This window comes from Cydia pomonella, chromosome 1, assembly GCF_033807575.1.
Source record: "Cydia pomonella isolate Wapato2018A chromosome 1, ilCydPomo1, whole genome shotgun sequence".
In the NCBI taxonomy this organism is placed as follows: domain Eukaryota; kingdom Metazoa; phylum Arthropoda; class Insecta; order Lepidoptera; family Tortricidae; genus Cydia; species Cydia pomonella.
Window position 1 is genome coordinate 36,744,803 of NC_084703.1, and position 27,935 is coordinate 36,772,737.

At 36.0% G+C, this 27,935-nt stretch overlaps 1 protein-coding gene across 3 annotated transcripts in view; it reads left to right on the forward strand.

Annotated features, from left to right (window-relative positions):
• The window catches only part of LOC133521822 (potassium voltage-gated channel unc-103-like), a 64,120-nt gene extending 36,811 nt beyond the window's left edge, over nucleotides 1-27,309 (forward strand). For all 3 annotated transcript variants that reach the window (XM_061856915.1, XM_061856906.1, XM_061856924.1), the window contains 13 exons: nucleotides 7,155-7,309; nucleotides 7,389-7,502; nucleotides 7,573-7,694; nucleotides 7,918-8,036; nucleotides 8,119-8,309; nucleotides 9,356-9,498; nucleotides 9,875-10,068; nucleotides 10,331-10,459; nucleotides 12,265-12,409; nucleotides 14,146-14,223; nucleotides 14,431-14,837; nucleotides 14,932-15,177; nucleotides 15,279-27,309. In XM_061856915.1, coding sequence (XP_061712899.1) covers nucleotides 7,155-7,309; nucleotides 7,389-7,502; nucleotides 7,573-7,694; nucleotides 7,918-8,036; nucleotides 8,119-8,309; nucleotides 9,356-9,498; nucleotides 9,875-10,068; nucleotides 10,331-10,459; nucleotides 12,265-12,409; nucleotides 14,146-14,223; nucleotides 14,431-14,837; nucleotides 14,932-15,177; nucleotides 15,279-15,464 — 2,229 coding nt within the window. In that variant the 3' untranslated portion in view covers nucleotides 15,465-27,309. The remainder of the gene's footprint in view (nucleotides 1-7,154; nucleotides 7,310-7,388; nucleotides 7,503-7,572; nucleotides 7,695-7,917; nucleotides 8,037-8,118; nucleotides 8,310-9,355; nucleotides 9,499-9,874; nucleotides 10,069-10,330; nucleotides 10,460-12,264; nucleotides 12,410-14,145; nucleotides 14,224-14,430; nucleotides 14,838-14,931; nucleotides 15,178-15,278) is intronic.
• The last annotated feature ends 626 nt before the right edge of the window (nucleotides 27,310-27,935 follow it).

Below are 27,935 nucleotides of genomic sequence, written 5' to 3' on the forward strand. Positions count from 1 at the left end.
TGTCAATAACATACTTATCAATAATAAAAATCATGGAGAATGGAAAATATTTAGAAGTGGAAAAACGTTTTCTCTTTTTGTATGGACGATCACGTGGTATATCACAGCTGGTCCCTTCAGGAGCAAATGATGCGATCATGAAGAATTTGAGGGCACCTAAAGTAAACACATAATGGACGTGGCGGCAATAATGAACGTATACCACAAATACTGTAAAATAAGTATTTAATATCAGTGTTAAAACACTGACACAATATGACCATAAACCAGTCATAAAGCTGCTTAAGTTTGAAGTTTCATTGGTTTCTGTTTGATTTAAAATACTTGGCGCCATACTGCCCATGTCTGGTTCAGTTATGTTACATAGTTTATTAATTATGTCCAAACCATGATACTACACATATTCCATTAAATACGTCGAAAACGTAAAAGATGAATAGGACATTCATTTTACAGGTATCGGTGAAATATGAAAATACTCCAACGACCCGATTCGAAGAATGATTGACACGTTTAAGATCTTGGAAAGATCTTTAAAAGATCGATAATTGAACGACATGTCAAAATTGACGTTTATTTCGATTCCGCTGTGATCCCAATCAGATCTATGATATTTCTAACGTCAAAGTGACATTGGTTGCCCGAATCGAGTTGCTTCTGACAATTATACGACGTTCAAACGATATCTAACTGAGAACTTATCTAAAAACCAGAACTTATCGTTATCGTATCTCATTCTTCGTATCGGGCCGCGAGTTATCTCTTATATGTCTCATGATTGGTGCCGTTACAGTGATTTGTTTTTTTTCATGAATTTGTTCTCAGAAAGTAAATCTTGTAAGTGGGAGCACTGATGACTGAAGGCATTTTCAATGGTTTTGAACAGCATATTCTCTTTTATTGAAGATTATTTAGTTTTCCAAATATTTAAAATCAGTGTTTGTTACATCTGTAGGCTTAACTCACGAGCGCCAGCCCATGACTGTATCTCGCCCGCGAGATATTGTACCCGTCCCTCTCTAATTAAATACTGTTGTGTGTCCTCTCTCAAAATTTTTGCTCAACACTTTTGACAACATAACAATCAATTACTTAGTATAATATGTAGTCCAAGTGTCAACCCAAATATTGCATTCGTATTTTTTTTTTAAACATTGCACTGCCTGAAAGCGGACTATTATATTTTGCTTTCTTCGCGGCTGTTCTTAAAATTAACTACAAATAACACGTTCTAACTATTTCACTTACTTTTCACGACTATCTAAATAAAATATTGTCAGGTGCAATAAGATGGCGGTAGAAATCGAAAACAGACTCTGCTGTTATCCCAATATATATTAAGTAATTTTAGTTGCATTTTATTTTAAGTGTCTCCTAGTCCGTCTAGTATTATTTAGATTGGATTATTTTAACGAAATAAAACTTTATTAAAAACTCTTTATTTATTTTACACCTTTCCTTTCCTTTATACATTTTATGATTGAAATATTATTTTATTATTTTATTCGCCGTACATTAACGAGTATTTTATGAAGAACTTTAATTGGGCATATCAAAACCAAATTACATAATCCGAATTATTGTGTTAACTCACAAACCGACAAAAAAGGCGCTTGCTCGACTATGCATGTTATGATATCGTAGTCGCTTATACACAAGTACGTATTCGTACAAAACTCAAGTACATTACCGTCAGCTGCGGCAACTTCCAGACCACCATGAATTCATTTAGATGCTTATGGGTGCCTTGGAAATAACAGGATGATATGAATTCTGGCTGGTTGCGGCGGCTGCTGGTATCAAAATAATACTTACAAAGCATGTTTGAGAATCTGAACTAAGTACGTTATGCCTGATTAGAGCAATAGTTAGTATTCTAAAGTAACTTACTGTTAAATACTGTACTGAACCCGAAACAACATTATATTTCAAAATAGACGTTGGTTTAGGGTTTATTACCAACGAATACTGAATATACATATAACCAGATGGACACAAATGTCTCGGCATAAAATTAACCGAGCTTAGAAACATTTTGTAAATCATAAGCAACACGATTTCTATCACCTCAAAGTTATTAATTATCTAAATAATAAAGTAAGGGTAGATAAACTAAGGATAGCTTGGCACAAAGAATCTCATTTTCATATCTTATGCTCTGAAAGTGGGTCGTTGTTGATCAATGAAGTGCACAGTAGGTGATACGTTTCTAGTCTGGTGCTGAAAAGTAGTGTAGGTATTCCTATGTGTCCCAGTCCCAGTGTTAGCCGAACGTTAATTAATCATTAACCATTACAAATTGAACCGTAAACTGTGACCGTCCGTTACGGTTCAATTTGTAATGGTCTATTCTAATTAACGTTCGGCCAACACTGCCCGGACCTATAAGCAACTAGGTGGAAACAAATGGAAAAATATTGTCCGTTTTCCCCGTCTGGACAATTGTAATAATTTTACGTCCCGCATTGGATCTTTTTTATCATAAAATATGTAAGTAAAATGTTCAAATATATTATTTTTGAGGTCGTTTATGGAACTACATCGATGTTATAAGCCGGAAACCATAAGGAATACACCAAAAAGTTTATTTTAACTAAAATTTGCGTAAGTGAGCAAAGGCAAAATAAATAAAGGTTAAAATATACTAATTTTACTTATTAGATTGTTATTTAATATTTTAATTCTCACAAAAAGAATCATTATGTTGGCTGTATAAGTAATGGTGTTGACTATTGGCAGTATCAGAACGAAAAAATAAAAGTAAGAGGCAATTCCGCTGATTCACATACTTTATCAATAAAATTATCATACTTACTTAAATAAGCAAATCATTCTAAAATTACTGAAGTTTGCTAAAATATGTGATTTCATAAATATTGCAAAAATGTTTTTCTCTAGGGGTTATTTATCTTCAGACATGCAAAGTCTCCGGTTGCATGTACCTAAGTCCTAAAGAAAAAATCATGGTCGTTGGTCTATTACTTTAATTACTGATTTTGCAAATTTGGCTTGTCTTGATTGGTTTCCTCGGATTCGATATGAAAATTAGTGTTAAACTAAAAAAGACGCCATTTCAGTCTCGGACTATATTGGCGCTCTTACAAAATGGGTGCCTATCATCCTTTGATTAACAACATACATATCATATTAAAATAAAAGCATCAACATAACCTAGGTACTTAAAAGGTTTTCCATATATTCCCGGTACTGATTTGATAAGTGCCAAAAACGTTTACAAAATAACTGTCATCTCTATATTACACGTAGCTAGGAATATATATTTTTTACTACAAACTGTATACAAATACCTACATTTATATAAAGGCACAACATTATAACAATATATATTTTTATCAATTTATACCTATTTTCTATCAAGTATCGTTCCGGAAGCTTATCTAAGTTTTTGTTTTTAAATCAAATCTCGCTATAATTAGGACGTCTTTGATGGAAATGAAGAAAATGGCTGACGAGTGACGGGCCACCGCCACCGCTTCACCTTTCAGAATACCTATAAATAAACCTTGGATGTGTTTATGAAATCAAGACACCTTCTTTGAAATAAAAGAAAAATTGTTAAAATGGGTGTACGATAAAGAATAGGTCGTGTTTATAGTTAAGTTATACCTGCTAGTCTAAAATTCTGCGTAGTTTATTCCCAATTAGCCATAATTTATTTATAATGTCGTTACTACGAGTATATGTCGAGGTGCAAACAAATCTGCTACAAGATATGTACGTACTTGAAGTTCGATTTTGAGTGTAATATTTTTTTGTTATACAGTTTTTCTTTATTAATATCTTTCATATAATATTCGTTATCTCTTTAAATTATTATTAATTATTTATTGTTTGTGACAGTACACATTGAAGAAATGAAACGTCCCAAAACCACGTCTCGTTGCATAATTGAAACCCGAATCAAAACCTAGAAACCTTAAACCTGATCTTGGCATAATAACATCTGTAGGAATAGATTACCTAAGCTATTAGGACGACTATAAATAACGTTAAATTGCTATCATCATTATAACAAAAAAAAAGTAATCTAAAGCAAGCAGATACTAATATTCAATAATAGATACCTACTCATCAAATCAGTTTCACCCAAACAAAAGATGCCATTGCGTTCCTTAAATATATATATTTTATTACTCACAACATATCTCACACGTACGAGTGAGATGAACTTCGAATACTTATGTATTATATTAAATAGAGGATGTAAATTTTAATGGTGGTTTATGGATTGACGAGACGTCTACAAACGTTTGTCGCTATATTATACAAATATACTACTAGGGGCATGGGCTTGCTACGCAGTGTAGCACTGGGCCTCGAATGTGTTTAGTACTAGTAGTGAAAATAAGATCCTTATACATATAATGTACAAACAAAACTAATGATTATGTGTGTATTTTCTAAACGGCATCTAATCATCATATAAAGCAGATTATAAGTACTTACAATGAAATAACAGCAAGGTATGTAAACAAAATAATACTTATAGTAATTAATTAAGGTACCTAATAAAACACTTGTTACTTTTTCGGGTTGGTAAAATGAAGGGTGAGTTTTTTGTCAAATTTATTAATATTATCAAGCTTATATATTTAAACGCAATAATACATATTACAACCGTATTGCTTTAAGTATGATGTGTAACGTCCCTGTACGACGTTCGAGCCGATAAAGCAAACTATGGACTAACAGTGACTAACCTGAACACTGTAGAACAGAAATGCGCTATGTAAGTAAATGCAGTCAGGTACTACGAAAATAAACTTGTTAATATTTAATAAGAGATTTTCTACAGAATCGAGAATACAGTACGATGGTAGAGTCGTAAGACACATATTTATTGTGTTGGAACAATAAGCATAAATATATTGTTTACAAATTCCTATCCAATCAAGTGAATGATGCAAACAAAGTTTTTAAAACAGTACTTATATGACAGAATTTGAGAACTAAAATTACGTTTATAATCGAATTTTGTTATTTTACTGAAAATGTGGTTCTACTGAAAATTAGTCACATATATTTTAGCTTTATGTAGTTATTTTCTACACATTATAAGCGTGAGTTTTAATCGTATTTTTTTTATTCTTGTTTACAAACCGGCTTTGGTGATACTACATGTAATTAAACGTTTCATAGGTTTTATAAAATATAACAAATAAATTTAAATAATAAACAAATATAAATATAAAGGACATTATAACACAAATTGACTAAGTCCCACATTAAGCTCAATAAGGCTTGCGTTGAGGGTACTTAGACAACGATATATATAATATACAAATATTTATAAATACTTAAATACATAGAAAACACCCATGACTCAGGAACAAATTTCGTGCTCATTACGCGAATAAATGCCCTTACCAGAATTTGAACCCGGGACCATCGGCTTCATAGGCAGGGTTGTCACCAACTAGGCCAGACAGGTTGTCTAAGGTTTTAAGTCGATTCATTTAGTAAATCTAGTATCTTCCTCACTCTGATGTTTGAATATTATTAGTTTCGCTGGGCAGTACATACAGTACATTTTTGGTCCTCTTGTACCTTAAAACTGCGCAAGACTTAGGTTATAATATCACTTTTCCAACCTGGTCTTGTAACCAATTCAACGACAAACACGTCATGTTTAAGAATATTTTATAACCGCAGGTCCAAGAAGTTCTCTCCAATTAATTAATTAAACTCTCTTACTACAACACATCTAAATGAAATGAGCAGACTGCCTAAAGTCTTTGAGTGAACTATACTGGCATGAAATTAAATAAACGTGTAGGTATAGAATACAATATAACCGATATTGATACACTTAATATTATTGATAGCTGGCATGGTACAGTAATTAAAGTTAATTGACGGCTTATCAATGTCACTGATCCAGTGAACATTGTTTGTCACCTTTTTATTTGATAATAAATATCTTAATTTGTGTAACTGCAGCAGGGATCGGAAACCGGTATTTTTTGTATGGGAACGAAAACGGTATTTTTTCGTTCTTTGTTAATTATTTCATTTCTAATTGGGCAATCTAATAATACGAAGTCGTTATCTAAAAACACAACCGAGTCCTATATTTGGAGTATAAAATAAACCGAAATATATGTTTATTTCAAAGTTTTTCGAAAAAACCGGTTCCGATCCCTGAACTGCAGATCAACCGTAAGAACAAGGTGTAATTAAGGTGCAGTAGGTTCAGCCAGCAGAGTTTTTGAAAATTTGTAGGTAGCTTTTTTAGATCACAATACGGTTGCCAAATATTTAACTAGCAATCTTGAGGGCTCTCGTTTGGAACTTTCTCGATTCGAAACTTGATTTCTTGACTTTCGCTCGATAGAAAAATGTTACGAACATAGGTCTACAACGCACCTTAAAAATTTGGTATAATTTTTGCACAAAAGCTAAATATATGAAAATTGCTGTTAAAAATGCACAATTTTATTTTTGGTTTTTGGATTTCTTTTTTTGTTAAAAGTTACATAAAAATTAAAATTCCAAAAGCATGATTTCCATGATCCGCTATCTCGCTCACGTTTACGCTCAGTGAGATTGAGAGAAGTACCTGAACCTACGGGGCCTTAAGCATTGCAATATATTAGTAGATGTCATCTTTTGGCCTAACCACTATGTACTTATATCCATTCTAAGTAATATGTCTATTTTCCTTGTATACTTATTAAAATACTACTTAATGACCACGTTCACAATCTATCAAAAATATATATGATATGATAGACTTATTCAGTCGCCTCGCCCATTCGATCCATAACTCTTTCGTATCTGAACCTAATACAGACAACTTTATTCATGTTTGTCAAGTACAATACGGTTACATGCACTGCATTCTGTATGAAGCCAGCTAATTTTATAGTTTTGAACTAATCGCTTGTATTACTGCAAAACCTTAAGTCTAAGTTTGGTTGAGCTCGAGAAACTCTCGCATAGCATAATCATAGGCAACTTTATAATAATTCTCACCCTGCTTGGTTAGCGTGGTTTTCGCTGCAAAGCCTCGTTGATGCTATTTATAGTAATATACGCAAACGATTCATACAACGCTTGAGTTCGGTTTGCGGCTAAGTTACTTTGCTGGGGGCGCTAGCGCAGGTTCTCAGCTATGGTTGTGGTGGTTGCAGACAACGACGCTCATCGGTCTGCTGAAGACAGCGCGCCTGCTCCGGCTAGTGCGGGTGGCGCGCAAAATTGACCGGTACTCCGAATATGGCACTGCCGTCCTTCTCCTGCTTATGGCCACTTTTGTGCTCATTGCGCACTGGCTAGCCTGTTTGTGGTGAGATGATTTATCTAAATAAAATTTTGTACACCGTTTTCTAGCGCATCGTTATAATTATGTAATTATTTCGCAATAGGTATGCTATAGGCAGCTGGGAGCGTCCTCAGCTTCACGCTCCTATTGGCTGGCTGGATGCGCTCGCTAACGATGTCCAAGCAACTTACGACAATTCTACTGGCCCGTCTATGAGGTAATTAATTTAAGGTGTGTTATTTTTTGCTTGTGGATAAATAATACATTGAAGATCTCTATGCTTTCAGATCTCGATACATCACCGCTCTGTACTTCACTTGTACCTCTCTGACGAGCGTCGGTTTTGGGAACGTCGCTCCAAACACTGACATGGAAAAGGGCTTTACCATATTTGTGATGCTGGTTGGATGTTAGTAATTACTCTATAGCGTGCTGCCTATTGTATACATGAAATATTAATTGTTGGTAGTTCTTAATTATTAATTGCAAAGTGATTCCATTGCAAGGAAGTCTTTGGCAAAAAGCTAGAACGCATAATCTACTTACGTCGAAGTCGATTGTATTGTATAATTACGGGTGTTTTTTTAGATAATTGTCTATCTCTCTCTGACTATTATTGATATGTATTCCAGCTCTCATGTACGCCAGTATATTTGGAAACGTATCAGCAATTATACAGCGACTGTACTCGGGAACTGCTAGATATCATACACAGATATTAAGAGTGAGAGAATTCATTCGATTTCATCAGGTAAGGGCCTATTCTTTTATTTTAATGAAAAACCATCACTTAAATTTGGTGAAACTAATATTTTCTTTTACTTTGCAAATAGATCGCGAATCCACTTCGGCAAAGGTTAGAAGAGTACTTCCAACACGCATGGAGCTACACAAATGGCATCGATACGTCGAGCCTTTTAAAAGGATTCCCGGAGTGCCTTCAAGCAGACATATGCTTGCATCTTAATCGCAATCTACTCGCCAATTGTTCCGCCTTTGATGGTGCTAGTCCCGGTTGTCTAAGGTATGTTTCTTATTTCTTACCTTAACTCAATCGACTTTGTTCATAAGTAAATTTAAAAGAGCAACTCCTCAAATCTAAGGCTAAACTTTAGGTGAGAAACCATTGCAACGAGTATTTAGATACTTACGCTATATTTCAAGTCAAGGCATATAAAAAAACAAAGCGAAATGCGATTTTGCTTACTGAGTGAGACAAGTCCACATTCAAGTGACCTTTACATTTGAATGTTATTTCTACATGAAAGGCCTAATTCAAGTTCGAAATACTTGGATTCTACATATTCCCTCTGTCCCTTTTTCCGCTTAATTACAAAAAGGAGGAGGCAGAAAAACGTTCAATCGTCATTCCACGATTTTCCACGCACATACAAGAACTATTGTATAACAAAGAAGTAATGCTAATGAATAGTGAATACACATTTCACCTTATGCCCATGTGTCGGTAGCGAAACGGCCAAGCCACATATTTTGACTAAGGTGTAGAGTTTGCGAAGTTCGGGCTTAGTATAGTTAAAAGCTTTAAACTCACTATGAGCTAAATTGAAACACTCCCATATTATTCTCTTTAATTCCCTATGATTACATAACCATTGGCAGTAGGCCTTTCAAATCAATTATATTTATGAACTCAAAAAATAACCTAACATACCACATATCTTTTTGCATACTTTCTAACTGTAAAAAAAATGGTTACAGGCGGTTAAACATAAATAGTTACAATTGTCCCCAGTATACCCTATTACATCCTTGACTTACGCTCTTCGCTCAGGCCGATATATTACTAGGAGGTAAAAAAATCTTACAATTTAGCGAAAATTAAATCACCTAGGTTTATTGAGTCTAGTAGTACAAATGTATCACAAAGAATCCCATTGTTGGGAAAAGGCCTCCTCCATCTTATTCCAATTCCAAATAGAATAAATAGGTAGATACAAATAGTAGGGTAATAATAATTCTCTCTCTTTCTGCTATTCAATACTGCTGGCTATTCAATACATATACGCATGCAGTTCTTATAAAATTGCATACATTTTAATCTGTTTTCAGAGCACTGTCCCTGAGGTTTAAAACTACGCACGCACCTCCGGGCGAAACATTAGTTCATCGGGGTGACGTCCTCACCTCTCTTTATTTCATTTCAAGAGGATCTATAGAAATTTTAAAAGATGACATCGTTATGGCTATTTTGGGTAAGAAATAGTTGGTGGCTAATTTCCGCGGGTATACAAAAATGTCCGGACGATCGACTGGTAGCCGTCCGATGAGTCGGCTCGGCCCAGGTATCGCTGGCAAGACAGTGTGGGGGCGGATCTGTTTCAGCTTCGCGTCAGTAACTGGCAGGAAGTTGTGCAAGATCGGGGTAGATGGCACGCTCTCGTTTCGGAGGCCAAGATTCTTTTTGGATCACTGAGCCAAAATAGTTAGTTAGTTATCCAAAAGTGTAGTTCTTTCAAATTTTGATAGTGTTTTTTTTTTCTACTTCTGAAATGAGCTTAATTCTAGTGCAAATGAACTTATTTTACCGGTTACGATTTATAAGCGTTGCCATTAACTTGTTAATCGCAGGCAAGGATGACATCTTCGGTGAGAACCCATGCGTGTATCCGACCGTCGGGCGCAGCAACTGTCGCGTGCGCGCGCTCACCTACTGCGACCTGCACCGGGTGCACCGCGACGACCTGCTCGACGTGCTCGACTTCTACCCGGAGTTCCGCGCCTCCTTCGTCACCAATCTCGATATATCCTACATCATGCGTGACGTTAGTACTTTATACTTAGTCACATTATAATACGTGTGTTCAAACTTGCGTTTTGATGCCTTGTGACAGTCGTACATTTCACTCTCGTTCGTCGAGACCATTGATGAAGCAAATATGTAGCAAGTTGTCCATTTTTTCTCAATTAGGACATCCGAGTTCCCTATCCGCATTGCCATTCACATATTTTTGTACAATGTACATACATTTATGTAAAAATGCCTAAAATGTAAAAAGATTATTAACTTTGCTTTTGTGCATGCAGGAAGAGCTGGGTGGCATCGAACCTCGACGGCGCATGCGCTACGAGAACCCGTGCGACGCGCGTCTGCTGCGCGAGGCATACGCGCGCACCACTCGGCGCCCACACACCGAGACCTTCGCCGAAAAGGTGGTGCGTTCTGTATGCCACACTTCCATACTTAATCAAACGGAACTATGTGAACTGACTTGTGTCTATGTGAACCACCCCAAATGAGCTCGTAATTTCAGAGTAATTAAAGCCCACTACCTACCTACCTAAATTAATGACATTGACGAAAAATGTTTATAATAGGGAACATGCGATCATGATACTTATGTATATGTTGTATCTAAAAGGCTAAAAAAATACTAAAGAGAGGCCACTGCAACATTAATATACAGGATGTTTATTTAGTCACCTGCAATATTTTACGGCCTGAATATATAGGTCATATTGAGCAACTTTTACTATGGGACCAACACCGATATTACGAAAAAAATTTACTCTCCCATAGAAAATGTCAAGGTCAGACAGCCAAAATGTATGAAACAGCCTATTTTTTTTTTCGCGATTTCGGCGCTTGTCCTATACTAATTGTTGCTTAATATTAATGACACTTCAAGTTGGGTTGCAAATGAACTGACGTTTTATTAAAAAAATATGTTATCACACAGGGTACACAGATGGCGCTAGTGGTAGTACATATAGTAGTATTTTGTTACTAGGATAGGTAACTAGATTTACAACAAGTATGACCTATATATCCACCCCGTAAATTATTGCAGGTGACTAAATAAACACCCTGTATTAATAAATTTTTATATTTTTACAATAATCGTTGAATAAAAAGACAAAAGTAAAAATAAGTACTTACACTGCAGGTTCCCTATTGGTATTTTAAAATAGGTTCGCGCTGAACCTCACCTTAACCCTAAATTTGACTTCATATTTATGATAATGATAAGGTTTTTTATTAAATTTTTCAAATAACTCAATGCATTCGAAGTAGGCACTTGTAGAGTAGAATCCGGATATAACGACCTTCAAGGGACCGGCGATATTATGTCGTACTAACCGGATGACGTATAAAACGGATACTATTTACATATGTATGTAATTATGTATTAAACCGAACTTGAGTAAATAATATCGACGCTAAAAACGGTTAGTCGTTATAAGCGACGTCGTTATAAATGAATTCTACTGTACCTACTTGAATAACCAAATTAAATAGTTTCCTGATAAGGCTTACGATAAATCAGTTAATAGGTAAATATTTCTAAAAACATACGCTTTCCCTGATTCCAATGATTAAAAAAGCGGCCAAGTGCGAGTCGGACTCGCCCATGAAGGGTTCCGTTACCATTTATGACCTATTAAAATAAACTACTTACTAGATCTCGTTCAAACCAATTTTCAGTGGTAGTTTGCATGGTAATGTATATCATATATTTTTTTTAGTTTTATTATTCTGTTATTTTAGATGTTACGGGGGGTTACACACATTTTACCACTTTGGAAGTGTCTCTCGCGCAAACTATTCAGTTTAGAAAAAAATATATTAGAAACCTCAATATCATTTTTGAAGACCTATCCTATAGTCCTATCCGTGTGGGGTATATAGTATCTATATACCCCACACGTATGGGTTTGATGAAAAAAAAATTGAGTTTCAGTTCTAAGTATAAATTTATTGTTTTTTTTTTCTATTTTTGTGTGAAAATCTTAATGCGGTTCATAGAATACATCTACTTACCAAGTTTGAACAGTATAGTTCTTATAGTTTAGGAAAAAAGTGGCTGTGACGTAATCGGTCAGACAGACGGACATGACGAATCCATAAGGGTTCCGTTTTTTGCCATTTGGCTACGGAACCCTAAAAATGATTGGTAGAATCGGAAGAAAATTGGCGTCCGGCAGATTGTTTAAAAAGTATTATTAACTTTATTGAACAGGACTCGCAGTGCAGTGACGACGACACGGAGTCGCCGCCGAGCCGCGGCATCCTGGAGTTCTCGGCCGAGAAGGCGGGACAGGACGTCACCCCACTCAACTTCAACTTCTCCAAGCAGCGCTCCACCACGCTCAACTCCATCACGGGTGAGACCTCCCGCTCTAACTGTGGGAATGAAATTATTTATTTGACAAAAAATATACTTTAATATTGAACTGACACCACTTCCGTTCCTTTTAATAAATTTGAATAATTATTAACAAACTCCCAGGAATATGTGGTGTTATTCAATATAATTGGATCCTTTTCATAGAGTAGTTACACATAGACTCAAATGTACGATGGCAAACCCTTTTGAAAGAGATCCTTTCTATACCTCCTCTGTTTATATTTTTTCAGATTTGATATTTTTCTCATCTTCTTAAACAATAAATAAAAAATGTAGTCCACAGTAGAACTTTAAAATAAAATAAAATTACTTAAAGACATTTTTTGTTAATAGTATGAACTTTTTGCTCTCTCATTTGAGCAAAGAAATAAATTTGTATAACATTTTTAATAAAAAGAAATGTGTTTCTACATAGCGAGCAATAGAATATTTGTTGCAACAAAATGAACAAAAATTAATCTGCATATAACATAAATAGGTACCTACATATTTTTTACAATAACAAAGACAAAAAAAATGCATATAATATAAAGGGGTAAAGTCAAAAACATATATACCTACTACTAACTGGTCAACAGTGGTTTTGATGCCTTTGATATAAGATTGATATCTGATGTATTTATGGTCACAATTTATGAAACTAGCAATGATTTTGGAAGATTTGCTCTACTTTTTTTAAGTCTTTATTTTCCTTATACATAAAAAATCTAAATATATGATATAAAAAACGCTAAAATCATAAAAAAACTAGAGCACCTTCAATACTATTATGAATTGTTGGTAAACTGTGCACTTGAAAATATAGAAATTCGCAGAGATACCCAGGGTAAAAAAATATGTTTTTTGTAGAGTTTGTAGAGCTGTGATTTAATTACCACCAATACAATCCTATCCTATTTACCTAAGTAAAATTCTGATATTTTAAATTTTTATTTTATATTATTAACTGATGATTTTTCCGCCTTTATCGATGATTACATTGTACAGTTTCACAGGCATTAAAAAAAGAAACCTACTTCGCTAAACAGTTTAAAATTCCGTCATATTATATATGTTCTTCTTAGGTTTATATCGCAAAAGATGGCTCTTGCACGTGTTACTTTAAAGAATACTGAAATCGCTATAGTACTAACGTTAGCTAGGTATGCGAATAAAATTTGAGGAGTTACCTCGATTTCTCCTGAATCCCGCCATCAGATCCTATATGACAATAATAGCAACGTTAAAAAAAAGTAGAACGGTGAACTGAAGAACACACATAAAAACATTCCAACGAATTGAGAACTTCCTTTCAGTGCAGTCGTCATACCTACATTCATTCTGTTGCTCGTTGTAGTATATTACTCATATCAAATGACCGATTATAATCGCCAGAACATAACTATTTTGGGGTACCTGCTACAAATTCAAACCCTGTAGTTTTATGCAAGTGATCAAAATAATACTAATTTTATTGTTACATAAAATCTTATTAACTGCAGCATGTTTGGAGCTTATTTCTTACTACTTATTATTTGTTTACTCCTGATTATGGGCAACGTGGGCAAAGGGTAAGCGGAGAGGACTTTGAGCAGTATGGAAATGTAATCTTTTGGTCAATATAAATATTATCTGTGAGCCAAGTGTGAATAAAAAAGGAAAGGTTTTGCGCTCCCGCCCCCTCTGCCGCGCGCCCTGCCCCATGCCCGCTCTGAGCGCGGCCCTTGTGTGCAGGCATGCTAGCGCAACTTAAACGGAGCTTCCCAGACCTGTACCACCATAAAACACATCAGCCGCTGCACAACAAGTACTGTAAGTATGCATAACCTGTTAGTGCATGATTCAGTTCAAATTCACCTTAAAAACGTTCGCCTTATTTTGATTGCAACCAACCCTTATTTACCAAAATTAAAAATTAATATATTTTTTAAACTGAGCTTCACCTGTTTTATGTTTTAACTTATAATCGAGTAATTTATTCGATATTTTACCAATTACCAATTGTGTTCATAATTTCAGCCCAATCTACCCCGCAAACTTATAGAAGTAGAGCAGGTGTCAGGCGGCAGTCGTCAGTAGGGCCACTGAACGACACCTCGCCGCTGACTGGCGGGGCGGCAGCGGGAGTGGGCGCGGGGGAGGCAGCGGTCAGCACGCCCGCGCATAGCGCCACGCTGCCCGTCTCCAGTCTCAGCACCAACCCCAGCTCCTACTACACGAATGCGTCTCCCAGCCCGCCCGCCGTGCCCGCGCCGCCCGCGCCCGTCCACATCTCCTGCGACGACATCCTCACGCCAGCGGCGCCACCGCCCACTGCACCCACGCCCTCTTCTAGATCTGCGCCTCATTCCGCCCTTAACTTGCATCAAGCCGGACGTCCTACAGCGCTTATCTTCACAGCTGAACGCCAAAACGCCTCTTTACAGGTCAGTGTTAAATTCACAAGCCGATTAACCTCGTTGATTAGTGAACTAGTAAGTTACCTCGTGAGCTACTAAATGTTTTTAATTTTTATTGCAGGATAGTATTTCACCTCAATATCAGAACGTGGGAACCGCGGCCACGGCCGCGTCGGTAGCGACGGTTCTGACGAGACTGGATGAACTGAGCCGTCGAGTGGCCACACTGGAAAGCGGGCTTACCGCTGACGTGCGTCGAATTCTGCACCTTTTGCAGACACGAGACCAGGCACCGCATCAGAACTCTCAACCGGTGCACACTCCATCCCAACCGATTCAAAAGACCTCATTGTCCGTGCCACATGATGTAAGTATCACAGAAGGGGTTGGAGACTCAATTGAAACCTGTAATCAACGAAGTGATCATTGATCAAGTTACATTGATTGCGTATTTTGAATAATTTTCAGAATCAATGGGATTGGAATTGGAACGGTGACCGCGAGAAGGGTACATTACGGTGCGGTCGCGGCGAGCGCGGCGGCCGAACAGAACGCGAGCGTACGCCGGTGGTGCAGCGGTCGGCGTCTGAGCCGCATGCGCCCGTGCCGCCGGTGCTGCCGCCACCCCCGCACTCACACTCCTTCTATAGGTAGTGGGAGGCAGGCGAGACGAGCGCTTCCCGCTGCCGGCGCTCGACGCGCTCGCTCGCCGAGTCCGCGTCGTGCGGCTCGTTGGCCGGCCAGCCCGGCGCGCCCGCGCCCCCGCCGTCGCGCACCCGCTTCCACTTCTGCAGGCGCATCATGCGCGCGCGCCATGATGACGCTCGCGGCTTCCTCTGAAGCCGTTCCGGCCCCCACCATGGACCAATTTTGTACTTCCATTACAACTAAATAAACACGTCCTCGCATTATGCGAGCGGGTGGATACACTCGTACCAAGTCCATTTGTAATAAAGTATAGTACTAATATATTTCAGAAACCGATTAGTACCTAAATAAAAAAAACATACCATGACAATGCTCTGTTGATGGTAGGCACCAAAAAATATCACGGGCTGGAGTAAATTGAGGAAGCATCTTTGTTATGTGATGTAGCAGAAGTGTTACGATTAGTGGTGAATGGGTATTATAGTACCTAAAACTGAGTGCTTTATGTTTCGTTGGTTTTAAATGGCTTATAAGAAAGCTCTTTACACAATAAAATTAAGTATGCATACTTAAATAAAATGAAATAACATTTACAATAGCACTTATTGGACAGTATTATCCGTCGACATGAGGCTTACTACCAGCAAAAAAAAAATACAAGTTTCAAATTATTTAAGGTTAGGTAAATACATGTAATAATTTTAGATCTCAGCTGATCAGAATGAGGCTAATAAGACTGAGAGACTACGTAACTACCGTGAACTTTTCCGGAAGCGAGGAACTATAAACGCTTTCTACCCGTCCTTGCTTCTTGCCTTTACATATAGCTAGGTAAAGTCTTCTTCTCTATGGTAATACTTATGTGCAAATGAAATTCTTCATTTCGCTATTAACGTATACTCGTATTAACCAAAGATGTATTCAAAGATGCTTACATAGTCTAACAATATTATATGAACATATGTTTTACTTCTAAACTCTATAATTTAACTGTCTTATCCAAGTCTAATCTTAAAACCTGACCTCTGTGAAGTTTTTGTGGTTATTTGACCTACCCGATAAAAGTATCAAACAAGTACGAGTATGTTCATAGAGGTAGGTATGTTATGATAACTCAAAGGTATGTACAGTACAGACTCTAATGCTTCGACGAAATTTAAATCAAAGTGCATTACATATTTAATCGTAAGGAACTAGATAACCACATTTCCGTTCGGCGGGAACTAGGCGCAGGCGCTCGCGCCCCTGCGGTGGCAGCTCAACAACACTTATGTTCTAATTTAACCTAGTTACGGATACATTAAGAAATTGCCAATATGTCATATAAGCAATAATAAATCCATCATACTTTAAGGGTTAACACTGTGAATATAACAATCATATTTAACATCTGTACCTAATAATTTAACTTAAGAAAACAGCTAGAACTATTGCTATACCTACTTACTACAATTATTATTTAGTTTTTGCTATATTGTTACTAGTAAAATAAAACTTCTAAGTGATATCACCATCAGCTATGTAGGCACTAATAACAAATATAGAGTACCGATTTTAATTATAGATATGTATTCAATATTTTCAACAAGTAGGTAGGTACTTGATCTGGAGGCACATTCTGATTGTAAAAACAGGTTATCCATATGATCTCAATTTTTCATGGATATGATCTGTCAGTGTCAAAAGTGACGTTTCCTGTTAAAAATCATCAGAATACGCCTCCTTGGTAATAAGTTTCACGTCATTCCAGCACAGTGCGCTTTGTCAAAATCGTACATAAGTAAAAATGGGAGCAAAATGCAAATCAAGAAATTTGTGTTCCTGTCCTGCCATTTTTATGTCGTAAATAAATAATCGCTTTCCTTGAAAACTTTCAAAGAAAATTGATTTTCATATTTTCCGTAGCTTAAGATGAATATGTTCGCAGGATTCCTTTCATGGCTATGTAGTATAAAATTTTACCTCTACAGCTCAAATTCTGAAATTTAACCTCTATCATTCGGAAAAGAAACGTTTTCTTTTATCCCCTAGTTAAGAATAAGACCGTACTGTACGCGTATGTATAATCACCTCTGTCATATGAAATTTTCATTAATTTTACCACTGTAACTCGAAACCTCTTTAAGACGAAAAACCTCTTTTAAGTTGATACCCTCTATAAGACGAAAACTTGTTAACACGATTTTTTAGGCGTTTCCATTCAGAATCGTGCTATTGAGGTTCAACTGTATAAAGAATCCTCAAATTTCACGCACTGCACTACATTTTCACTGCCTTAATGAGACTCTCGCCTGAGATCTCTTTCGTGGTACGGCCCACTTCATGTGCCACCGTTTATAATTAGTATTACTTCTTATTTATTTATTATAATTAGTCGTGACACATATGGACATTGAGAAGGGCGGCCTTCTTCCTTATAGCGATGTCCCAAAATAACATAGAAGTCACGTGCTTTTGCTTACCATTATTTAATTTTACCTTAAATTTAACCTTAAACCTATTAACCAAAATTTCTGTGTGTACCTAAGTAATTATTAAAGACTAACAAATGAGTTGCATATCATCAGATCTGGGTAGCCCTAGGTTTTGCTATACTCTATGAGTCAAATAATAAAATCATACGTGAATATTTAAGCGTAGGTAAGAACTTTTTATCCCGATGGATTTCCCACAGATGCCATGTAAAACCACTTTTTAATATTGTAAAAACTTTTTGTTTCAAACTAAAATCACACGATATTATCATAAGAACCGGAATCACTATGGTTATTTGCACAATAGAAAAAAAAAACATAATTTATACAGTAACCTTAGAGATTCCAATTATTGATTTAAGATCGGGTATGAGCCTTACCCTAGTATGCATGAAAAATTATACCTACTTACTTGTTGTCTTCCTCCGGGATGGTAAAATTACTATATTTCTACTGTTTGAATTTTATTTATTTTTGACAATATGTGCTCATAATAAGCGGTGGCAATGAGTTCAAAGAAACTGAAATTATTATGACGGTGATTCATTTTTCTTACAAAACATTAAGTGTGCACCTGATTTTTTGTAGGTAGGTATATTAATTGGTTTAAGTATCTATAAAGGAGAACTGGATTAAATAAAATTAAATCAAAAGTGAAGTAAAAAATTAAGAACAGGAAGTACTTTACCAATAATATATTTGGAATAGAAGAAATTAATTCCGCGTACCTTCGTACGTTAAAACTGTGATGTTGCAGTCAGACTCGAGCCAGGGTCACCACCCGCTAGATTAAAACATATCTTGAATATGAATTTATGATTGCTAAGGGTATAGTGCGATTGGAAGCGAATCTTAATGATTGCTTAGTGTTTAAGTTGACAATACTAAATTTAAATATTTATGTCTCCACATTGTCTTTCACCTCCGCTTAACAGTTAAAGTTGAAAAATTATAAATATGTAAATTATAAAATACTAATTATTAAATAATTATATTAGAGCTTTGCTACCCATACGCTTCGTCATTTCACCGAACAAATACAGCGATGTATATTGCTTTGTTTAAACATAATGTATATATGTAGACATTATTAGGTTCGTAAAGTTTGTCAATTGCCGTCTCGTCTGTCACCACCATGTTTTTTTCTTTCATTTGACTTATCGTTATTATGATATGAACTATAATTGCCAATTAAACAGTGATACTTAGGAAGTACCTAGTTGATTACCCAAAAATGTAGCTATACTTGTTATAAACAGGCATCGTAAAGTGCGAGCAAAATTCATTGAAGTACTAGGGTTGTTACTTAAATATATATGGAGGAATGTATTTATTTATCATTAATATCATTATATTGTTAAATTACACTTATCAGTGTCTAGGTAACCTAGACACTGATAAGTGTAATTTATGATATTAAACAAAAACTTCTTGGAATTGATAAATATATGGTCTATAGATTTACGAACTAGTATGTTCTCGTCATGATTGTCAATGTGACTCCGTCAAGTATTGGTTTTGTTTTATGGAGTGTGGAATTAAGAGGAGTGACATCTATTAGAGTAGAACTGTTGCAAAAGTGTCTAGCTGTCAGCTATAAATAATAGTTCCAAATCTCTCCAGAGTAGCGCTATAGTAGCTAAGAACCTAGGCGTGAAAGTCAGAATGGCGGGTGTACCTAAATAAAAATAATTGAAAAGCATACCATATTTTTGTACCTAATTTGTACTATTAAGTACCTCCATTAAAAAAATTGAACCTCACGGTACGTAAAGTTATCATCAAAAAACAGTACACCCGCCGTCCCGACAGTCAGAATGGCGGGTGTACTTTATTACGCTATGTTCCCGTGGTTATTGATAAAATCTATAAAAGCCAAATTTTTGCACCTTTTTTGTACCTTCATATTCAATTATAATACGAGTCATTTTATTTGTGGTTTCCAAGTTTTACTCATTTTATATTTTGCTTGCTATTACAATTTAGCAGGCGTTGAACTTGTTTATGAATTGAAATTGAATATGAAGGTACAAAAAAGGTACAAAAATTTGGCTTTTATAGAATTTATCAATAACCACGGGAACATAGCGTAATAAAGTACACCCGCCATTCTGACTGTCAGGATGGCGGGTGTACTGTTTTTTGGTGATAACTTTAAGTACCGTGAGGTACCAATTTTTTTAAAGGAGGTACTAAATAGTACAAATTAGGTACAAAAATATGGTATGGTTTTCATTTAATTTTATTTAGGTACACCCGCCATTCTGACTCTCACACCTAGGCGCTATTGACGGAGTGAAGTGCGCTGTCTATGATTTGATTTTTTTGTTCATGTATTCTAGGTATTGTAGCGCCACCTATTTAAGGTTTTTTGGTACATGGAGATTTATTTCCTTACCTCCACCTTCCGTATTTTGTTTGTTTGCGAAAATTATTACTCACTATCCCAAGTGAAAAATTTGGAGAGTTTTGGATAAAAATTGTAAATAAAATACAAAAAATAACCATTAAACTGTAATAATAACATTAAACTGAGATTCAGATTCTGTTCAGTTATATTTATTTGTATTATTTTAGTACATAATATTGTCATTCATCAATTTAGAACCATCGGCATCCCTAACTGGTTGTCATACGTCATGTCAATGGATTTCGCTCGCAGTTTACGATGAGGTTATAAATAGCTTTATCCCCTTACTTCTATACCTATTTACTTAAATCCTTAATCACAGCAAGACTGAGTTATACAATACCGTTAAAGATTTTGTCACTGTTAAGTTCTTCCAGATTTGTAACTAATCACAAATAGAAATTAAGAAATCTTTACCTTCACTTGCGTTACGCAGGACGACAGCTATTTCAAAAACCGTCGGTACCTAAACCTACCTAGTCGATTGGAAACTACCTCTCTCTCTCTGTCTTTTATTTACCATAGCGTTTCCGGTAGCACACTCAGGTACTGCTCCGGTCCTGGGTCCGCCAAAACAGGGCGGCTACACCGGGAAAATCGAAATTCGTCAATTGCGGGCATTTTTCTCTGTCACTCTAATTACGCCTTAGTGAGAGTAAAAGAGAAAGATCCCCGCAATTTGCGAATTTCGGTTTTCGCGGTAGGCCCCCAGTAGTAGGTACATCACCACGGAGACTAAACAAACTAACCTAAAACAGAAAAATAAATAATTGGTAAAATTAATTTACTTAAGAGGCTGTCAATACCTAAAGCGCGCACACTGTCTATTTGTATCGGAGTAAATGAGATAGCACTGACGCATGTTACTGGGCCTGGGCAAGGGAATAATAAGAAAAAATTTTAATAAAAAAAAGGGGATTATTAATGTAATATTTTACTCAACCACGGTTTAGATATAAATGTTTTGAAATTGTGATTTTAATTGCAGACCCATAAGTCAAAACAATAAAGACATAAAACCGTTTAATTGTGATTTTAAGACCAATCTTTGCAATTATTTTCTATCGAGCCGATTTCGTTCAATCATGTATCGAGTACAACCAAGGTCTTTGAAATATAATTAATATGAACATATATTTTTCTTACTTGACTAAAACAAATAGTCTTTCTTAAAAAACTGTTTAAGTAACATCAATTTCAAGGACATTGGGTGTTGACAGCCTCTTAAGGTTATTTATTATTTATTTAAGGTTATTTCATGATACGCGACTCGATCTCTAATCTCAATCCCGAATGTCCCATCTCGATCTGAATACTGTACTGAAGGGATTTTTAATTCAAAATGATTGAAGGCTTTAAATTGATACACAAAAGCTACTTAATTGATAATCCCACATAAAATTTATTTTAAAATTTGTTAATAAGTGTACAAATTTCAAATAATAACATGATAATGATGAGTGATTAATGATCATTTTACTCAATGTTCATAGCAAGGAGCTAGCTTTGTCACACCTAACCTGACTATAAATCTTATCTTATACCTTTAAACGAGCAATTCTTGTATATATATATATATATTTCTGTGATCTCGGAAACGGCTCTAACGATTTCGCTGAAATTTGGTATATTGGGGTTTTTGGGGGTATACAATCTATCTAGATTAATCTTATGTTTGGGAAAACGCGTGTTTTCGAGTTTTCATGCGTTTTTCTTTCGACGCAGAATATGGTCGCTAATTTCGAGTTGCCGGCCACTGTCCGTCTGGTTTAGCGGGTTATAACGCGGACTGCTAAGCGAGTGTTACGGGTTCGAATCTCGCCCAGTGACTAACTTTTGTTTTTTTTTTATATGTTCAAGTTTATTTTTTATAGTTATAACCGAGCAAAGCTCGGTCGCCCAGGTACTAAAAGTAGGTACATTAAGTAAAGTATTTCAAAACGGAGGAGTAACTTATAATAAGTGTCACCTACTGGGCTGTATCACACTGACGATAACCATGCGAGCCTGTTTCATGCGAAACTATGTGTATATAATGAGTGAAGAGATCCGGTCAATACGGTTAATTGTTGAATGGAATACGGGTAGCAAATGCATGAACTCGCAAAAACACTAATTAATGAGTATAAATGCCAGCCACATTACCCCTAAGTCACACTTATCCGTTTTGACCTTATTTAAATTAAATATAGGAATATGTACCTATATTAATATCATGTTGGTTATACCTATACTTTTTACAAGCTTTTATTTAACTTCCAATGTATGTATGTAACTATGTTTGTATGAGTGAAATCTTGCAAGTTAAATTTGACCTCGTTTCCATTGAAGCTGAAAATTTGCATACATATGTAAGGTACCATCAAGCCAATCTGATGAAGGAGACAGGAGGTGGCCATAGGAACTCTGTGATAAAACAAAACAACGCAACCTAATTTTGTCTGAGTTTGTTAGAATAGTCTAGATGAGTATTAATTGCCTGTTACAAGAGAAGTACAGTCAGCGATAAAAGCTTGTATCCAAAATTGAATTTTTGACAGAAACTTTTTAATTTGATTACGCCTCATATCCGCTTCCATGTCAAATTAGTTGATGCCTGTGATTGCTCCCGCTGAAATATGTTAATTTGACAGCGCACACGGTTTGTTCTAAACATGCGCGCTAATCGACGGTGTGTTAAACTCTATAGGACCTTTAATTCTAAATCACTTCTGTTAATCTGCAAAGTTGTTCTTCTACGTTTACAATAATATGAATAATATGTTTTGTTTTTTATATATCGACGATGGAGTTAGGCTGTAGGTGGTGTTGTAAATTAGACTGGGTCACCTAATTTAATGAATTAGAACTTCTGTATATATGTTACTTACAAGAATCAATTAGGTGATATTATTACTATTGCATTTGACTGCTCACGACCACCGAACATGAATAAGTACATATAGCCTTATTAAATGATAAGCTTACTGCAATCTACATAACGCGAACAATGTTAGTACGTTGTTTGATCCTCCCTTGTCTGCTCACCAAGTTGGCCTGAGTAGCAAGGCGCGGCAACATCCATTGAATCTTACCTACTCGCAATGTTTGGCATGGCGAGTAACGCGGATGATTGCATAGCTAAGCTACTACGTTGTCAGTTATTTTATTTTTATAAGTAATATAATAGTATTACTTTTTAGCATAGTTTTTAGAGGAATGTTAATTATATGCAATAATTCTACTAACACTCCGCTTCTCGTAGAAATTTACTCTAATTAGAAAGTTGGCCAGCACGCGACACTCCCGTGTACTCTTTACTCTATAGAATATATCAACATAGTACCTAATTTTCATGTAAATACTCATCCTTTAAAAAGTAGAAACGTTATATACCTTAACCCTAAATACAATAAAAGTGCTTACTAGCGTGCTTAATAATTGAAGAGTCATTCATGTGCATTAGTAGCAATTTTACAAAGGAACTAAATCAGTTACCACTTACTATTAAGGTAGCGCATTGATAAAATAGAACAGTGTACATAGTACATAGCACGGAGCGAGTTTGGGCGCGGGCCCCGGGCGAGGCGCGGGCCTGAGCTCGTCTCGGCAGAACGTAGAAGAACATCGCTGACGACTTGTAAGAAGAGATGCTCATTGTCTTGTTTCATCGAATGCTGAGGATCTTTCTGTCCTAAGAAAATTATTGAATGTTAATATTATATTGTATAGTTAAATCGATATACCTAGTCATCGCGGTTCTAGCAGGCGCTCTTATTAAAACCTATAGATTTACCTATCTAAGTATCTATAAAGTATTCCTTAAGTACTCTTAAAGTTAATGTATAACGTCATAACTGTTAACGTAAAGTCGCCTGTTTCATCTAGCGAAAAGTTATTCGCTTAATCATTTGGAAATTGTTGCCTTGAAATATGTTAATCACCGAGGACTGGTTGTTTCAGCTTTGAATGATCTCACAATTATACTTATTAGAATATTGTAACGATACGTTAAGTGTTTTATATTTCAACAATATGCGCAAATTAAACGCGTGCATCATTATAAAATGTAATTTTGTCTGTGATCGAAATTTTATATTATTAAGCTGAAGATTAAGCGCACGTTATACCTAATATTGTTTTAATACTTACTGCTAAAAATTGTATACCTACCTTTACCTACATTCTGCGAGTTGATGCTTAATGTCCGTGGAAGCTAAGTTTGCACACACTTGAACGAAATATTCATATAAATTTTATATTAATGATATGGCATCATTTTGTCATATTATATCATATGCAGAATTAGTTTGGTCCGACTTCTAATAAGATTTGAGTATAGAGGTAATCCTCACACTGTACAAATATGATACCAACACGGTATATATATACCGGGTGTGCGGGGTGTGACACGAGCAAATTTTGGCAGTACTTTGCATCTTAGAATAAACTTAAAAGTGTGCTAAAAATACAATCACTAGTTATTTTTAAAAGTCGCTGAATAAATGTTGTTCAGTTTGAGGAGTACAGCCTACAGTTTAATTTTTGCTCCGTTCGCTGAACGTAAAGCAATTACTTAAACCCGTTAACGTTTAGGTCATACTGAGCAACTTTTACTATGCGACCAACCGCGAAATCGCGAAATAAAAATTAGCTGTTTCATACATGCTGCTGGTCTGATGTTGAAATTTCCTTTGGGAGAGTCAAATTATTTTTCGCGGCTTCGGGGTTGGTCCCTTAATAAAAGTTACTCAGTATACCTAAACGGTAACGGGTTTGCTTGCTTGCTTTACATTCAGATATGAGTACATACCAGTGTGAAAAAGACGGACTCAGATTGATATCACATTGGTTATTATATTTAAAAACTAGCTGACTATGGAACCCTAAAAATACACATAATAAGAGCCCGCGCACATAGAGAAAGGTTTACGAAGGCAAATCTTGCGTTTCTTTTCTTTTTTAACCGACTACAAAAAAGAAGGTTATCAATTCGGCCGTATTTTTTGTAACGAAACGATTTGGAAAATTATTTTTTTATTTACAAGTATGTTCCAAGTTGCTTCCATTTTGTAAAACCCAGTTCTGATGATGGGATCATCAACAAACCCAACTGACTGTTTAGTGTTCGTGGCAGACAAGAACGAGACTTGCAGAATGCTGCATCACTCATAACGAAAACTTCAAACTATAAATGGAAATACAAAATTAATCATACGGATTGATTACGTTATAACTTATAACATCAAGTTATATCTTTCTGTGTTCTAGTCAAACGATCCTGATGTACCTACTTATAAAAATGTATTAAAATAATATTAGTTTTACTGTCGTAATTTCATGCCAAGCCATTTTTTTCTATATCAGTGGCGGTGGACATCATGGCGTTCTGGCGGTCTTTGTTTCAACGGGCAAAGAACTCGAGAACGCCGGCGATCTCTCTGACCGCCGTGGGCTGATCGCTTCTTATGTGGGTTATAGCTAGGAGCTACCTATGTACATGCAAATAACGCAGAACTCATAACGCAAATTCCAGATCGCTCTGTGTGTGTGCGGACTTTACAGCTTCGGCTAAGTTTGATCACCTCGTCAAGTGCTTGCAAACCGTGCAGACTGTTGTAAGTTGTTACTTGCAGAATGTATTTATATAAATATAACTCTCAATTGAATTATTTACTTATCATAGGAAAACACTTCGAATTATTCAATCTCTCTAATTATTGTTGTGGCAATAATACAATGTAATATTTTGTTATTTACAAAAATGTTGTATCATAGCATGTTGCGTGTTGCTAGTAAACTACTATAATGTTAGTTATAACTGCGTAGTCCAAAATTGCCGGGTACTTATATATACTAGTCACGAATCAGGACAAATATTACCTAATTTTTAAATTAATTACAGTATTTTATTTGCTCTGGGTAAAAAAAAAGAAATATTTATTTGGACGGCTGCCATATTATGTAGGTACATTTAGCATATCGTATCTTTAAATGTCAAACAAAGTTGGAAGCTCAAGATTATATTTCTGTATATCCTGGAAATATAGCTTGCTTGACATACGATGCTAGTGAGAATACACTCGTGCTCGTCAAGTATTTATTAGCTTAACAGCCTAAGCCATCCAGCAGCTTTGTGTGGTATAAGTACATATTTTATGTATTAAACATGTTTAACTCTGTCCTATGTCATTTTTCCATTAGAAGAGCCATAATTATGCTTATATAGTTGACACCATCGTGGTATAGGTAAATAGGTATTGCAGAAAATGTTAATTTCTCTTATCAGGTTGCCGATTTAGGAAGTTATAATATTTCTAGGACTATCAAATAGTGTAAATTGCCACTACATTAACATCACTAGTCTTGTCTAATATCCATTTTGAAACTACTGCCTGCCCCTTACCTTTTACAAGTAACCTGAAAGAGTAGGTTTTTCGGGTTTCAGTCTGCTGTAATTCCTATTAACAAAAATTTTGTTAGGTACCTACTCATGCGCATCATACCTACTTAGATGTCAAAAAGTAGTACCTACATGGTGCTGGATTTCATTAACTATAAGGGATTCACCAACGATGCTATTTTACGCTTTCTTATGAGGTAGGTATTTTGTAATTGAGTCGTGGCTAGGTTTACTGTTGAACTACTTCATTTCACGGTTAGGTAGCTCCCTAACGAATAATATTCTGAATTAATTTATCAACTGACTGGAAATGATAATTGTAATAGTTTGTTTACGAATAAATCACAAAAAACATGCTTTATACTTTTTATACAACATTATTGTTGAACATTTGTTCATTAAATAAATATTGTTATGAGTACCTATACAAGTCGTACATGCTAATGATTTGTATGTACTAGTCATTTTAAACAAAGCACATTACTTAGTCACATAGTTAACGGAAATTTTGCCTTCATTGAACAGCGCAAAGATATTGTGGAGTATAACGTTCAGTGAAATTAATAAAAGATCACGCACATGCGACATTTGTGTTGTTTTATTTACTCCACACTCGCACAACTTCACGGCGATTTCGCAGTTTGGTTCGCGGCAAGATGGCGCCGAAGCGTCAGCTGATCGGATTTAGTTTGCGGCAAGGCACTGATTCCCAGTTTGAATCAGTTAATTTTTGGTTGATCAAGTTCGCACCCAATATATTAACCAAGTAGCCGCCATAGAAGGTTATGACAGTTCAGATTTGGTTCAGATTAACCGACTCGTGAGCGAATCGCGGCGCGAAGCGATCGCGAGTGTGGAGCAAGTGTGGAGTCTTGCAAGTTCGTGCTTCACGTCTCCTTTGACGCGGGCCAAATACCGACAAAAAACGGGGAATAAGACGCGAAGGCGTGAACAATCTGCGAAATCGACGCGAGGGCCCTCCACACTCTTTTCGCGGCTTCGCGCCTCGACTCGCACACGAGTGTGGAGGGCCCTTGTAGTGTAATGCGGTCGTCTGTTACGGCTTTTAGTAATATACTAGCTCTTCTCTTTCCACACATACTAGAAAAAAAAGCGCTTTTATTGTTTGTTTTTGTCATAGTCTCACTTGTCCTTTCTGTCTACTTCTAAAGGACCCTCCATAATCGTGCGCGAATCGAGATGCGAAGCCG